The sequence below is a fragment of the Hippichthys cyanospilos genome, chromosome 8, assembly GCF_059441005.1.
Source record: "Hippichthys cyanospilos isolate Australia breed blue-spotted pipefish chromosome 8, RoL_Hcya_1.0, whole genome shotgun sequence".
NCBI classification, from domain to species: Eukaryota; Metazoa; Chordata; class Actinopteri; order Syngnathiformes; family Syngnathidae; genus Hippichthys; species Hippichthys cyanospilos.
The window spans coordinates 1,044,312-1,059,623 of NC_142376.1; the positions used below are offsets into that span (position 1 = coordinate 1,044,312).

At 46.1% G+C, this 15,312-nt stretch overlaps 2 protein-coding genes across 2 annotated transcripts; both read left to right on the plus strand.

The window, feature by feature from the left end:
• The first annotated feature begins 805 nt into the window (after window positions 1-805).
• On the plus strand, window positions 806-9,945 carry mcm8 (minichromosome maintenance 8 homologous recombination repair factor). Its single transcript, XM_088422030.1, has 22 exons — window positions 806-826; window positions 994-1,129; window positions 1,520-1,825; window positions 2,146-2,211; window positions 2,281-2,363; window positions 2,429-2,578; window positions 2,910-3,007; window positions 3,316-3,514; window positions 3,587-3,672; window positions 4,407-4,552; window positions 4,654-4,728; window positions 4,807-4,948; window positions 5,418-5,448; window positions 5,523-5,660; window positions 5,741-5,801; window positions 6,474-6,554; window positions 7,715-7,910; window positions 8,002-8,218; window positions 8,552-8,761; window positions 8,822-8,898; window positions 9,304-9,493; window positions 9,631-9,945. Exons 3-22 carry the CDS (start codon window positions 1,522-1,524, stop codon window positions 9,721-9,723), a joined length of 2,643 nt encoding a protein of 880 aa, XP_088278156.1. The 5' UTR covers window positions 806-826; window positions 994-1,129; window positions 1,520-1,521; the 3' UTR covers window positions 9,724-9,945.
• A 344-nt stretch (window positions 9,946-10,289) lies between these two features.
• crls1 (cardiolipin synthase 1) lies at window positions 10,290-13,423 on the plus strand. Its single transcript, XM_088422031.1, has 7 exons — window positions 10,290-10,846; window positions 11,061-11,198; window positions 11,605-11,734; window positions 11,837-11,922; window positions 12,006-12,074; window positions 12,649-12,740; window positions 13,055-13,423. The coding sequence occupies exons 1-7, from the start codon at window positions 10,436-10,438 to the stop codon at window positions 13,146-13,148; spliced, it is 1,020 nt and encodes a 339-aa protein (XP_088278157.1). The 5' UTR covers window positions 10,290-10,435; the 3' UTR covers window positions 13,149-13,423.
• Window positions 13,424-15,312: the final 1,889 nt, after the last annotated feature.

Sequence of the window (15,312 nt, forward strand, 5' to 3'; positions counted from 1 at the left end):
TTATGCACACATACACAAAACTTATAACAAACTATTCAATAAGTAAAACTTAAGTCAAACCCCCGTTTTTACTTTGAGAAAGTTGCGCAATCCCACACACACTTGCGTGCGAAGTGTCACAGGAGGCAGCCTCACGTTTTGCACGTAGGCTGCGAATTTGCAACGAAACGATCGGAAGCAACTGTGACGATGAATAACAAACGTTCCCAAATGGCGCCAATGGCCACATGAGTTGCTCGTAGGGACATATCCAATACAAACTCTTCCTTCCACCATTGCAAGCGTTAAGAAATGTGCTGCTTATAACTGTTGATTTGATTTTGATGTACTGTATTGTTTTACTGAACGTACTCAAGCGCATTTGAACATTCGAGGATAACAAAAAGAAGCAAGTCAAAGAATTTGTCTGTACATATTGAAGTTCAGTGAGGTTTACATGTTCAAAAGAAAGTAGGAAGAAGAATAGAGCGTATCTGTTTTTACTCTTCATATTCTATTTAAATTAGAAACTCCATTGTCCCATTGTGAAAGGGCCCTACCACCACCAACTTGCATCAAGTTACAACCCAAAATTAAAACATGACGCTAATGCAGTGATTTTATTTAATTAAATATAATTTACAGCATTAATCAAAACTTGTAATACTATTGTGTATTCTGACATTGGAATGAAGCGGCCTGTAGTTCGATAGCTGACCGCTAAGAGTCAGTAGTCAACTAGGAGGATTAATGCTACCGTCAAAATAAGGCGTAGAAGAAAAAGCTACGGTTCCGTGGAGGGAAATTTTGACAGTCCCCCAAGCGTCAACTCAGCCACATTTGTTTGGTAACTTTCTGTTTTTTGTCACTATTTTACCTGTCCAAAGTTTGTGTTTACTGTTGTTAAATCTTCAGCAACGTTTAAAGAATCGAAGTTTTTATACAGAAGTCAGTTGGTTATAATTTATGTCCGAAAAATTGTGACTATTGAAAAGAGTTCTACTTGTGTACCAGCTGGTCCAGTTGGAGTGTCACGCGGGTTCGACTTGGACTAACATGAGCTAGTTGTTCTTAAAGCAGATAAGTTGAGTTAGTAGTGGTCCCCAACATTTTCTCCAGCATTAACACTCATCACCTTCCACAGAAATAAGTGCGTATTCCCTCACTTTTCCCTGGTTTTACGTTCCAGAAGTTACGCTAATGCGTGAAAACCGTGGAGTAGCTGTTGAATGTTTTTTTTAACTCTTAGTTTATTTTGTATATATATATATATATATATATTTTAGGTTTTATTCCATTTTATTATCCATCTATTATGTTAATCACTTATCCTCATGAAAACCGCAGGTATGCTTCAGCCTACCTGTGTTTTTACAGACACATGCTCTTGTGATGCTACTATCTAGTCATTTGCAAAACAATGTCAACCGGATTTGGCTCCATTGAAAAGATTTACCCTAGCGGGCTCAAATAACTCCACTATTACACATCACTAATCAGTGATGTGTATCTGAGCTTAACCGTGTCTTTCTTTTCCCAGGAATGAGTGGACAGAACCCCGTAAGAGGCCCATGGAGGGGTGGAAATGGCGGTTGGAGAGGAAGTGGTGGAGGATGGAGAGGAGGAGGAGGCAATCAGGGATGGAGAGGAGGAGGATGGAGAGGAGGAGGCAACAATGGAGGATGGAGAGGAGGAGGCGGCAACGGGAGATGGCGAGGGGAAGGAGGATGGAGGGGTAGACCTTGGAGAGGGGGTTCAGCTAGTGGACGGGGAGGAGGAGGACAGATGGGCGGGATGCCTGGAGGTGATAGTGCATCCACAAGGTGTGGATTTGGCACACAAAGAGGTGAGTCCATGAAAATTAGTGTTGAATTTAAGCAGCCGAATGTTTGGCTCGGGGTAAACATGCAAACTACACGCAGGAAGGCCCGAGCCAGCTAGAATTGAACTTGGGTTCCTTAACTGTGAGGCAGACGTGCTAACCACTGCGCCACCGAGCCACCTAGCTTCTAACATTTTATACTTATAAAAAAGTCTGCATCTTTCCTGGTGATGTCGGATTAGTTTCGTATCATATCAGAAGGGAAAAATGTGTATCGCCCCCCTCCTTTCTGTGACATGGATTCCTTCCTAAAATTTCCATTCTAATGCAAAGTACCTTTTCAGTCGTTCGTCAGGCCACTGTGGATGTGCTCTGCCCTTACAAAGGATGGTCGCTCTACTTCACTGATGGTATTTCCTCACAAATACACATAGCCTTGATGTGATTTACATCCGATAATCAGACTTGTCCTGCGACAGGTTTCGTCGAGAGCTCGCCAAGTGTGGAGAAAATCAAAGTGTTTGAGAAGTACTTTGCCTCCAAGATCGACCTCTACGACAAGGTGGGGTCATCCCTCCGACGCCGCATGGTAGGCCGGAGCGGTGACTCGCCGTGCGTTGCTCGCAGGACGAGATCGAGCGTCAGGGAAGCTTGCTTGTGGATTACGCGGATCTGACGGCAAACCAGACGGTGCTCGCGGCGCTTCCCGCTTTGATCACCGAGCTGAAGGAACAACCGGAGGTGATCCTCAACTGTTTGGGACTGGCCATTCACCAGGTACACACTCAGATACTTACTAATATGTTCGCTATCAACTTGTGAATAAATTGCCCGGTCAACCCCTTTTTGATTCTGATAAACCTAATAGAGTTGAACGCATCCATGAGGAAAGGGGTGACTAAGCAGTAAAACAGACCATATATATACAGTGTTCCCTCGCTACATCATGCTTCATCTTTCGTGGCCTCGGTGCTTCACGTGTTTTTTTTTTTTTTTAAATGAAAAAAAAATATATATATCTTGCGCTGGGGAGGTTCCCTGCATGCAAGACAGACAAAATCTTAACTACTGTTATCCCTTCCCTCCTCTTGTTGTTGTGAACAAACAGGTGTTAACTGTGGACTTGGAGAAGCAGGCAGCCGAGCTGCCCGGGGACGAGCTTCCTGCGGCCGCGCCAATTATCCACATCCCCCACATTAGTGCAAGGTATGCGCCAAATCTACTGTAAATCTTAAAATAAATCAATCAATAAAAATAAAGTCTACACACCCTATTCAAATACCCCAAAGTGTTTGAATTATTCTGAACAGATTTAAGAGGGTGTGCGTACTTGTGCAACCCCATTATGTCAGTTATTGTATGAAGACACATTTCACACCACGGGTGCTCAACCTTTTTATGGCCACCGACCGGTCAACGCTTGAGATTTTTATTGTGGACTGGACAACTTTGAAGTTGTAGTCTCGTCACCCGTCTCTTCACGGTGGACTTATATGCTATGATTTGAACGGCAGGTTGTACAACTACGAGCCAGTGACTCCGCTGTGCAAGCTGCGCGCCAGCGTGTTCGGCTGCCTGGTGTGCGTGCGGGGCACGGTGGTGCGGGTGAGCAACATCAGACCTCAGTGCAACAGGCTGGCTTTCCGCTGCCTGACGTGTTCCGGCACGCTCTCGCTGCCGCTGCACCACGGCAAGTATGCCACGCCCGCCAAGGTACGAAGGACGCGCACGCCGAGATAGACGCTACGCGGTGCGACGACGTCAGTGGTTTGTGTTGTCTCGCAGTGTGTCCAGCCAGACTGCCGCGGTCGCACTTTCAGCGCCATACGGAGTTCCCCGCTTACGCACACCGTCGACTGGCAAATCATCAAGTAAGCATCAGCGGTTCGTCTCAAATTGGGGTACAAGTGCCTCTGTTGGGAGAACTTCTGGGAGCGTGTGAGACTATAACAGCTTTCTGAAGGTCACGTCCGAATCTGTTGGAAGTTGGTGACAAGAGCAGTCAAGTTTTCTTTTAAAATTAAGAGCAAATTAATTAGGACAGGTAGTCTCTCATAAACTCCGGTTTTATGATTTTTTTTTTTCCATCCAAATATGCTCCAAAAAGTATTTCACAGATTACATCATTGAAAACATTTTCAAAACCGCTTCACTGTATACTTACGTATTCATGACATTGAAATAGGAATATTTTATATACCAAAATTAATTAGAGTATTATGACTTTTGAAGACCTTTGCATAATGGGAGTCTAGGCTGAGCCAGTCAAAGAAGTCATTGAAAGGCTTGCAAAAGTCATAAGTTGGCCGCGAGCGCCATCCGGTGGTTTTGAGGTGTCAACACAAAAAATTCTATTGCACTCCTGGTCATAAAACGCTTTCTGCTTCTTACCTTCAATGAAATTGGTTCATTTCCCACAGCACTCCTTGGTCGCTTTCTCGACTGTGATGGAGAATCACAGTGTCGCCACTAGATGTCACACTTACCTCACTTGCAGCATGACAAGATCGTCGCAATAGCTTCTGATTAACAACAGATCGAAAATAGCTTTGCTAGTATGCGTGTGTGTGTGTGTGTGTGTGTGTGTGTGTGTGTGTGTTGGCAGGGTACAGGAATTGGTGTGCGGCGAGCAGAGGGAGGCCGGACGGATCCCACGCACCGTCGAGTGCCACCTGACAGCCGACCTTTGTGACAGCTGCGTCCCCGGTGACAGCGTGACAGTGACGGGGATCGTTAGAGTCACAAATGATGGTGTGCGCACACGCATACACTCGCAAACGTCTGTCTGTACACACCAGTGTGTAGGAATAATGAGTAGGAAAAACAAAAACAATCTTGCATTTATTATCCAGGCACCTCCAAGTGGAATAAGGACCAGTGCATGTTCCTTCTCTACATTGAGGCCACGTCAGTGAGCAACGCAAAAGGTGCTGTTCAAGAATCGCTTTCAAGTAATGCGGCGTCATCAAGTTCATCAAGTGGAAATTCATGAATTATGAATGAAGGTCAGCAGTCCAAGTCGGGAAGCGCGGGGCCGTCCTGCGGCTCGACCGGTGATCGCTTCGGAGGGGAGGAGTTCAGCCTGAAGGAGCTCTATGCCATCCAGGAGATCCAATCGCAGCCTAACCTTCTTAGACTCATTGTGCAGTAAGTGTATCCGCCGTAAAGGCGAATGAAAAATCAGTAATTGTCCAGCCCGTTAACCCTCTGATCCATTTGCGTTTGAACGTGGGCCCACACCCAGAAATACAGCGCTACCTCTACTAACGATCGCCTCTTGTTATGAAAATTCACTGGAAATGTAAAATGAAAACGTACAAATTAAATGACCGAAAAAGGTCTCTCAACCCTCACCCAATTTACATGTAGAAAGCGGCTCTACTTTTGCAAGATTCACGTTACAAAATTACTTTCAAAACTAATGAATTTTGTAAGTAGAGTTACCACTGCATTGAGTTTTTGGTGGCTTGTAATTCTTTCTTTCTCAGCCGAAACATCACCCTGTCAACTGGAGCTACATATAAAGGCAATTTGTTGAAAGATGTAGTTGAAGTTGACATTGCCGCTGCTTTCAGATGTTTGTTTCAAATGCCTTGACTGTTTTCTCCCCCTCCAGCTCTCTGTGTCCCGCCATCTACGGCCACCTGGTGAGCACCGGCGTCCGTCCCGCGTCTTCTCAGGCTGACCTGTCGCGCTGATGCGTTCTCATGCCCGTTTGAAGCTGGTGAAAGCGGCGCTTGTGTTGGTGTTGTTCGGAGGTCGACAGAAGCACACGGGCAAGAACAGCGTTCCGGTCAGAGGAGACCCGCACATCTTGATGGTGGGAGACCCCGGGATGGGCAAGAGCCAGATGTTGCAGGTCCGTTCAATGTCAGAGAGGCTGACTCATTCCTGCTTTCGGTTCAAACCGGAACCAAAGAATTGTGTTTTCATTTGTAGGCAGTGTGCAACGTGGCTCCGAGGGGGATCTACGTTTGTGGCAACAGCACCAGCACTGCAGGTCAACTCTTTTAGGTTTTTGCAAAGCGCTTCATACAATTAATTGTAATATTCCCAGATCTAAATGCCGTCAATCTAAAAATGTACGCTCACCACCCGTCTCTTGACTGGGTCTTGTGAGGAATCCAAGACAATCTGGCCAGTTTTCAAAATAAAAGGGTTTTCAAAATATAATAGTTTTAATACTTGGATAATACATCAAATCGAAATAATTCTATTGTTTCCTCAGTGTGTCTCAGAACACTAATTGACAGATGGCGAACAGTAGTAAATAAGAGCTGTTTACTGTTGTCTTCAATCTTGAAGTTTATATTTGGTAAAACTGAAATGATACAAAAATATATAGTACAATTATAACACAGTCATCTATGACACAAACAAATAAACTAAACTCTTCTACAACTTGAAATGCACTAACAAACACGCATGTCACATAAAAGAAAATCAAAACACAACTCACAAGCAGTGCTTTTGCAGGCACAAATGAGTGTCATGTGATTAAATCAGCCTATGTCACAGCGTGGAATGAACTGAAATGAGACAAATGACTTAAAAATGCCCGAAAAGGAAGGCAAAAAGACACAAACTCTAGCAAACTCATGTTGGCCATGACAAGTTTATGATTTCAGGTGCGGCCCATGCGTTAATCTTCCAATGTCTTCTATTTTCTCAGGACTAACAGTAAGTTTATACAAAGATCCAGGAAGTGGAGATTACGCTCTGGAGGCTGGGGCCCTGGTGCTGGCTGACCAAGGTGGGAATACAATTGCAAATATGCACAAATCATTCAGGACACAGAAGCACAATTCATTAAGATCCAGACCAAAAACAAATTGCTCTCAGATACTGCCAATCGAGGTGGACTATGACGCAGGCCTCTTCTTAGTAGCAAACATTTAAAGAAACCGAGTGTGTCGTGCTGTCCGAGGGGACTAACGGGCTTTCGTTACCATGCCAACCAACGGTGGCGCTAACCGAGCCGGTGTGACCAGGCATGCATGGCTGGCTGCATGTTCTCAAAGTGGCCAAATTTTAGAGAGACTGACATCGCTGCTAGCGGAGGAAATAGCTTGGCGCAAAGTGAAAAGAAACATGGCAAACGCAAGATAACGCAAGCATTTTTATTGCCAAACCTCGGCCTGTTAAACAAGACAAGATCGGACTTTTGATAACAAAATGTTATTTACAGATACACATGATTAAAATGTGCAAAGCTCATAGTTTAAGTTGAATGTCCGTGGCTTTTTTGCGACACATGCCCCGTTTTTACCAACGTATTCCGTTTGCGTGTACGTCTGTTTGTGTGCACGCCCTAAACGTATCTGACTTCCAACATGTCAACATTTCTTTTCAACATAATTGACATGACAAGCAGATTCGCTGCCTAATCTGGTATTCCATTTGACCCGTTTATTAATGGCGGTCTTTTGGCATATACACACACTCAAAAAATTGGTGAAACATGGATGGTCCGCAACTTCTGATATTCATGGTAAGATAAACGTGAGCCGCATCGCGGAGAAAAGGAAAAACAACTGCTGCGAGCGTTCAACATTACCCCGGCAAGGCGTTCATTGACCATTCAGAATGTGGGAAACTGAAACACTCAACGAACACAAGAAAATATGAATGGTTCAGGAAGATGAGATTAATTCTGTTTTGCTATATTCTTTTTACATTTTTGCCAAAGTGTTGGTGTGTCTTGTTCCCGGTAACGTAGAAAATACAAGAATTTGAAGCTAAAATTAGCAACACTGAATTTCACAGACAAGCCTGGAAAGACCCTCTTAGAAGCCCACATGCTGAAAAACGTTCTTGACGAATCTTTAGGTCATTGGCAGTAAACAGATTTCACGGCAGTGAACAATTGAAAAGATACTTTTTCAGTGCGGTGTATTCCGTGTCCTTGTTTAGGTTTGTGCTGCATTGATGAGTTTGATAAGCTGGGCAGCCAGCAGCAGGCGCTGTTGGAAGCCATGGAGCAGCAGTCCGTCAGCCTGGCAAAGGCGGGAATCGTTTCCTCTCTGCCCGCCAGAACCTCCGTCGTGGCCGCCGCCAACCCGGTCGGCGGCCACTACAACCGAGGCAAGACCGTCTCAGAGAATTTGAAGTAAGGCTTCCTTCCGTCGGTCGGTGGCTAATGGCGTCCCAGGGTTTTGTCGCCGCGCTTATGTTCTGGAGTGGGCGGGGCTTTGTTCCAGGATGGGCTCACCGCTGCTGTCCCGCTTCGATGTGGTCTTCCTCCTCCTGGACATCCCCGACGAGTCTCACGACCGCCGTCTGTCGGAGCACATCATGGCCAACCGGGCCGGCGGAGGCAAAACCGGCGGCGCCCTCGTCGACGGGAACAGCGACGACCACGCCGAGACGTCCGTCTTGCTGGAGCGCGCGGACATGCCGTTGTCTGAGCGTTTGCAGGTAAAGGCCCCGTTCGACTTCTTTTCCGGAGCGCCGGCGATAGGGCCGTTATCGGTTGCTCTGATTATCTGCGCCCATATTTGGCGTTTTGAAATCCGATGGCGGATTGATCACTTTCAAACCTGATTTCAGCAAACTGTTTATTGAAACTTTTCAAGAGTTTGCCAAACGGGAACGTCATGTAGCTTTTGTTTTCGATTTCAATGAGAAAAAGTGACATTTTAACATTTCCGTTAGGACTCCTTCAAGCGTATGTCCGTATAAATAAATGATAAATAAATAAATCTGGCGGTTTGATTCCAAGCTTTCCTCAATGAACTTTTGCTCTCAAAGATTCCAGCAGGCGAAGCCGCCGACCCCATTCCGCCGTGCTTGTTAAGGAAGTACATCTGCTACGCTCGCCACTACGTTCACCCCGCGCTGTCGTCGGAGGCCGCGCGCACGCTTCAGGACTTCTACCTGTCGCTGAGGTCCCAGTCGCGGGCCGCCGACGCGACGCCCATCACCACCCGCCAGCTGGAGTCCCTCATCAGACTCACCGAGGTAGCCGCCCACACGTCTGCTCGCGTCCAGTCGGATACGTTCAATGGTGCGACTGTGCAGGCCAGAGCCAGACTGGAGCTGAGTGAGACGGCCACCAAGAGCCACGCCGAGGATGTGGTGGAAATTATGAAACACAGGTACAGTAGGATTCTGCAACATCTGCTGAGCCAAGGCGCGCTTTTGTACTTTAGTACATTTAGCACTTAAACACAGAGTACTTTTAGTGCCAAAGTTATTGATTACGCAAGCGTGTACCAAAATAATCAATTACTTTACTTTATGGACATCTGCAAATTTGTTCACTATGCATTTGCTGAAAGACATTTGATCAAAGAAGTAGGAATATTTAGATGACAATATCGTTTACTAAAAAGGACTGTCGGCTCCTATTGAAATAATTTGACGCCAATGTTTTGACTTTTACTGAAAATGAATGTCTGTTCCAAGTATTGGTTATTTATATTGGCTACTAATAATTGGATTGGCCCTGGGTAAAAAAACAAAAAAAAATTGATCTTCCGTCTTTTTGGGTTTTTTTGCAGCCTGGTCGACACGTACTCGGACGGCCTGGGCAATCTGGACTTTGAGCGCTCGCAGCTGGGCACGGGCATGAGTCAGCGCGCCGCCGCCAAGAGACTCATCGGCGCCCTGCATGCGCACGCCCAGCGGACCAATCAGAGGCTCTTTGAGCTGCAGACCATTCGATCTGTGGCAGAAAGGCAGAACATAAAGGTGAACTTGAATTTGAAGTTAAGCTTGCAAGTTCATTACATAGCAATCAACAGTACAAGTTTCAAAATGTATTTTCACATATTTGTACTTTGGTGATGCTTTTTGCAAATACAATATAGCATATCTTTTTTTGGCAGGTGATTGACTTTGAGGGTTTGGTGAGTTCCCTGAACGAACAAGGTTTCCTGTTGAAGAAAGGAGCCAAGCTCTACCAACTTCAGACCATCTGACAAACATAACAGACCATGACATCACTCACTGAAGGGTTGGCAAATCGGATTCAAAACAACGGACTGGCTAGCGGGAAAAGTATCACTTTTTTTGTTTTCTTGCGTGCGTTCAGCCACTTTTTCTTGACATTGGTTTGTTTCTAAGCATTTATTAAAAATATGACATATTTTCCTAAGGGATTCTTTGCAAATATTAAAGAAAATAAACAAGTTATATATTTATTTATATGTCATCAATGTATCAAATGCAGTGTTGAGTACAAAATCTTCCCGCCCCCGGAAGTCTTTGCCCACCGCCGTGTCGTTTTACGGCAACATGGCAGCCCTCTCGTTCGTCTTTTTCCGAATTCTTTAAGGTGTCTTTTACATGATGTGCACTTCACCTGTTCAACATGCATCAACGTGTTAATTAACTATGTCTTTTGCCTCTACATTTTCCAATTTGATTCTTGTGGTGATATTTAGTTAAAGCATATAAATACGTTTTGCATCCAAACATTTTCAATGATGTGCACTTAGTATTTTCTTTTGCATACGCAATCCAACAGTTATTTTTCCCAACAGTTTTACGACACTTCGTTCCCACCGCCGCGTCGCTTTACGGCAACATGGCAGCCCACTTTCTCCTGCCGGACTTCGCTCGGCTCTAAGTTGTCAAAGTTTTCATCATGTCCCGGCGGACGGAACGCTCGCCGGCGGACAGCTGGTGAAAATGATGATTTTGTGTTTTCGCGGCACTCCGGCGCCGTTGTGTCGCAAGGCGGCCGAGTGTTTGCTGTCGGCGCGACGCGGGGCCGCGCGTCGGCTGGAGGCGGTGGCGACATGGCGGCTCCGGCGCGTAACACCTGTCACGGCGGCCGGAGGAGGCACCTGGAGCGCGGGCCTCGGAGTCGCGGGCGACCGCGCTCCGCGTCTCCTCGGCCCGCCTCCGTCCGCTTGGCGGGCGCCGCGCGGGGCACGTTTCGTGCTCCGCGGAGGTCACGGCGGCTTGGCGGTCAACTCTCGGGCGCTCCTGTCCACGGGCGACCGAAGGCTCAGCGGAAAGGAAAACAAGGAAACGTCGGACCCTCATGAAGAGCTCGCCCCGGTACCCGGACAGGGACTCTTCAAGTTTAAAGAATTGGTAAGGAAGGAATTAAGAACCCCTGTACACGTGGGATTGTTTGAAACAGCTCACTCCCGATTTTGGGCGTCTGAGGGGAGGTGTGTCTAAACGCCAGCCTTTGGAAAACATTACCACTTGTATCTCAAAATGCAAGTTGTTGAATGTTGCTGAATGAGACCCACTGCTCTATTCTATATGATGCCAATTATGATGTTTTAATATGACTGTACAGCACGAAAATCCGTGGACCGTCCCCAACCTGCTGTGCGTGTGTCGGATCGTCCTGGCTCCTTTCCTGGGCCACCTCATCATCCAGCAACACTTCCATCTGAGCCTGGCGCTCTTCACCTTAGCTGGGGCTACCGACCTGGTAACGCACGTACTAAAACACAAGTCACGTCAAATCACAGCACCCGCCTGCCGCCAGTACAGTATTTTTACAATAATTACCGTAACAGGCGGTTGTTAGCAGGGACTGTTGCAGCTCACAGCAGCTCGTGTTTGCTATAGTTATTACGGCATTATTTTTGAGAAAAGACTCGAGCAGACCGAACCAACGTTCGACTTTATCCTTGTCCACACACAGGGATATTACTAAAACCAAGAGCGTTTTGTAAAGATTCTAATGTCTCCAGCCGATTCAATTAAGAGTGCACCGGTTAGAGAGCACGGAAATGCATTCCATTTGCCTTGTTTATTGTTGCGGTTTGACCCCAAATTCTCATACACAGGTGCTTCTTATATTTGGGGAATTTTAATAATATGTGTGCCCTCAGCTGGACGGTTACATCGCCAGGACGTGGCCCACGCAGAAGTCGGCGTTAGGAAGCGCTCTGGACCCGCTGGCGGATAAAATCCTCATCAGCATTTTATACATCAGCCTGACGTATGCCGACATCATCCCAGGTACCATGCGGCACGCGCTTTGAGACTGCGCCGTGGGAAATGAGCCGTTTTGGGTTGTCACCGCTTGTGTACCTAATCAAGCGTCCGTCACCACTCTTGCAGCGCCGCTGACGGCCCTGGTGGTTTTCAGGGACATCGGCTTGATTGCTGCCGTCTTCTGGGTTAGATACAAGACGGTGCCACCGCCGGTGAGGCTTCGTTTGACTTCTTTTTTTTTGTCATTGCTGCATAAAAAGGAGACTCTTGTGTGTGATTCCTTGTTCGCACGCAGGTGACTCTCAGTAAGTTTTTTAACCCCTGCTACACCACAGCTCAGCTCAAGCCCACGCTCTTCAGCAAGGTGAGAAACACGCACTGTAAATTGTAATTCTCAATTTGTGGAGTTTATGCTTAAGAAAATAAAAGGAATCAAAGAATGGCTTCTTCTGACAAGTATGTGCTACCATTGAGATTAACCATTTGATGCCTGAATTGATTTCCAATAATTGAAATACATTTTTGGGATGTGATTTTACTCTTAAATAAATGCTGAATTAAGTTGAGAAGTTTATATTTGAGAGAAAAGCATTAAACTGTAATATTTCTGTGTGCGCACAAGGATGGACTCGGACAGTGGTTCAGCCTGCTCGCTTGTTTTATTGAAAATTACATGCTTTATATTGCTAACACGAGCTGCTGTTAGCTTCAACAGGCGCTGGCTGCAAACAACCAACGGACTGAATTTTTAAATAAGAATACGACGTCATTTGTGCGTCAAATAATTAGGTCGGCATAATTATGTGGGTGGCATAAAAAAAAAAACACCCCAACAATAAAATCCTTATATTGGTGTTATTTTTTGTGTGTGTATTGCAATGTCCTGTTTTTTTTTTTTTTTGCGATCACATTTGTGTGTTGATGTGGGCGCTCGTTAGGTGAACACGGCCATCCAGCTGGTTCTGGTCGCGGCGTCCCTGGCGGCTCCCGTCTTCCAGTACACAGACAGCATCCTGCTGCAGGGCTTGTGGTAAGACGCCAACAGCGCCCCCCACTGGCATCAACCTCTTTATTCCGTCTAAGTAGTCGAGTCGCCCTGTGCAACTGAAGATAATGTCGTACGTGTTAATTCGTACGATGGAGCGTCGACCTCGTCGCTTGGAGCAAAATTTCAAGCTTTTTTTCCTCTAAAAAGTTGCACAGCAATTTCACCCGTAAGTTCTTTCACTTATCGTTTGTCGCGTTGAAAGTGGTAGTCTTAATTTGCAAATCAAAATTCAAAATCTACCAAAATGTGTTTTAAGGGATTAGGTAGTGCCGTAATTCATATCCGGCGTGTTTTAGGTTTGTGACCGCCGTGACCACGACGGCGTCGGGCTACAGCTACTGGCACTACGGTCGGAAGACCGTGCGGATGCTCAACACCAGGTCGCCGTGAGCGCGGCGGACACGTCGGCCGAGCGAGAGCCGGCGGAGGTCGAAGAGCCGGGCGCGAGCGGCGGATGATGGCGGAGAACGCTGAGAACAAACAAGTGGCTGTCGAGCCGTCGCCATGGTGATGACTCGCCGCAGATGGTGCTAGTGCCACTCATCCACCGGACATACTGTATGTAGAAAGAGACACTTCTATTTTTACACAATCGCACCCGTCACAGCCGCATCATGTATGAATGTTTGATTTATCAATAAAATCGAAAATGTCCTCAATGCAAACGTGAGGAGTGTAATTAATGCCTCAAGGAAACAGGTCAAGCCGTCTTTTCCTTTTCATAATGCGTCGTGCAGCCTCGATGACGACGACAAACAGGCAGCGCTTACGAAAATCCAATTTTGCGATGTTCTGTGCAAACGCTCTAAAACGGATGCACGCTATATCAAATTACAGATGTATATATAATCATTTTAAGCCTTGTACATGACATGATATGACTTTTCACATTCAAATTCATGTAAGGATGTGCCCCTGATGTGTACAAAAAATGTCCCACTGCAGACTTCTGACGGTCAAACTGTCATGTATTATTTTAAAACAGGATAAGAACCAAGGACAGCTCCTTGGGGGATGCCATTTCAGGACAATTTGAGGTCTGGGGTCTTCATACATTTGTCTTATCTTTGTTTTTTTTCATTTTTGTTCAAACTTTGAGCAGTATTTACCGGTTTGAATTTTTGTTGGGCGCATATATTTTCCTTTGCATGTCCAACAATTGATATCATGTTTGTGGATAGATTAGTGGAGGATAGCTTTAAGAAAGTCAAACGTGGAGTGAAGTCATCAGTTGACCTCCTTTCCTTTGCGCAAATCTCCTTCAGGTCTTAGCCAAGACTTAGGCCAAAAAAAAAACTGCCTCGACTGTCGGCCCCGCGGCCTTCTCAAGACGTAGCTGACGCCCCCGGAAGCTCCAAAGTTGCATTTTTCGCACGCCGGCGGCGGGCGCCCCTTGATTAAAAGTCCTTCGCAGCCGTAAGAGCTCATCTCGGAGGACTCCTTTAAGAAGCGCTTAAGCCCGACCCAAGCCGCTACGCTTCCAAAGGAGCTTTAGGAATCCTCTTGTCGCTTCTGGCTGACATCTCCTTCCATTTCGAGCGCTCCCTGAACGCATCGCGGCCCAACGGTCCTCCAAACTCCACTTTTGCTTATGAAACCCAAAAAGTGATTCAGACTCGTTCCAGTTCCTGCAAGGGTCCTCTACACACACATCCATAAGGGTGCCGTGCACACACGCGCGCACACTCTTTAGTCTTTTATGGGCTTGAAATAGCTCTTCGCCTCCCACTCTGCCTTATATAAGATCCCAGCACGGAGATTTGCCGGTACGGATGGGGTGTGTGTGAGTGCCAGCGTGTGGGCAGTGGGAGGGTCTTCAGTCCCGTGTGTATGCCTTGCGCCTTGGAACGCGGCAAATTTACTAAACAGCTCCTGTTATAAACTTTTGTTACGTGATTTTTTTTTTTCTTTAGAGTTACGGTCCGATCTTAGGACTGGTTGACCTGCCTTTCAAAAGCAGAAGTAAAAATACAAAGAAAGCCCTCCACCAAGATTGGTCTGTTGGCATGTTGGTAGTAGAAAATAGGTCAACGTTTTCTACCAACTTCTGTACCTCCTTTATCACCAACAAAGTACAGCGGTAGTACTGTAGGTTAAGCAGTATTGTTAAGTAGCTTAGCCTGGCTCCCATAATGCAAGGTTCTTGGTATGCATTGTGGGAATTGTAGTTGACAGAAGTCTTGGATCCAAGAACGAAATGTTGCAGGAAAGCTTTTATTTTGCTGCAGGGAAGCGTTTTTTTTTCACGCGACGCATAACTTATCTGCGTATTCCTGTCTGCGAAATCTGCAGAATTGAATAGCTGTTTTGCCTTGGAATTACACATATGTAAATATACATACTGTATGTATGGATAGGCCTGATGCCACTGAACATGTCGAGGGGTTGAAAGTAAAAATCTATTTGTATTTGACGATGTTATGACCCTTTCAAAGTCAGCCCAAGTTGGGTGAGAATGAGGCCAGTTTGGTGAAAATTCCCTGGACGATCAGGGGATTCATGAGATAACTTGTATATTTTCCATCACTCCACGTTTACAAGTCAAGTTGATGTT

What these genes read in the sequence shown, in the direction of transcription:
- mcm8 (XM_088422030.1), top strand. Translation starts at nt 1,522, where the DNA reads ATGAGTGGACAGAACCCCGTAAGAGGCCCATGGAGGGGTGGAAATGGC. An exon ending in TGGGACTGGCCATTCACCAG is followed by an intron (nt 2,579 to 2,909) that starts GTACACACTCAG and finishes GTGAACAAACAG; the next exon opens with GTGTTAACTGTGGACTTGGA. An exon ending in AGTATGCCACGCCCGCCAAG is followed by an intron (nt 3,515 to 3,586) that starts GTACGAAGGACG and finishes GTTGTCTCGCAG; the next exon opens with TGTGTCCAGCCAGACTGCCG.
- crls1 (XM_088422031.1), top strand. Translation starts at nt 10,436, where the DNA reads ATGATGATTTTGTGTTTTCGCGGCACTCCGGCGCCGTTGTGTCGCAAG. An exon ending in ACAAGACGGTGCCACCGCCG is followed by an intron (nt 11,923 to 12,005) that starts GTGAGGCTTCGT and finishes GTTCGCACGCAG; the next exon opens with GTGACTCTCAGTAAGTTTTT. An exon ending in AGCCCACGCTCTTCAGCAAG is followed by an intron (nt 12,075 to 12,648) that starts GTGAGAAACACG and finishes GGCGCTCGTTAG; the next exon opens with GTGAACACGGCCATCCAGCT.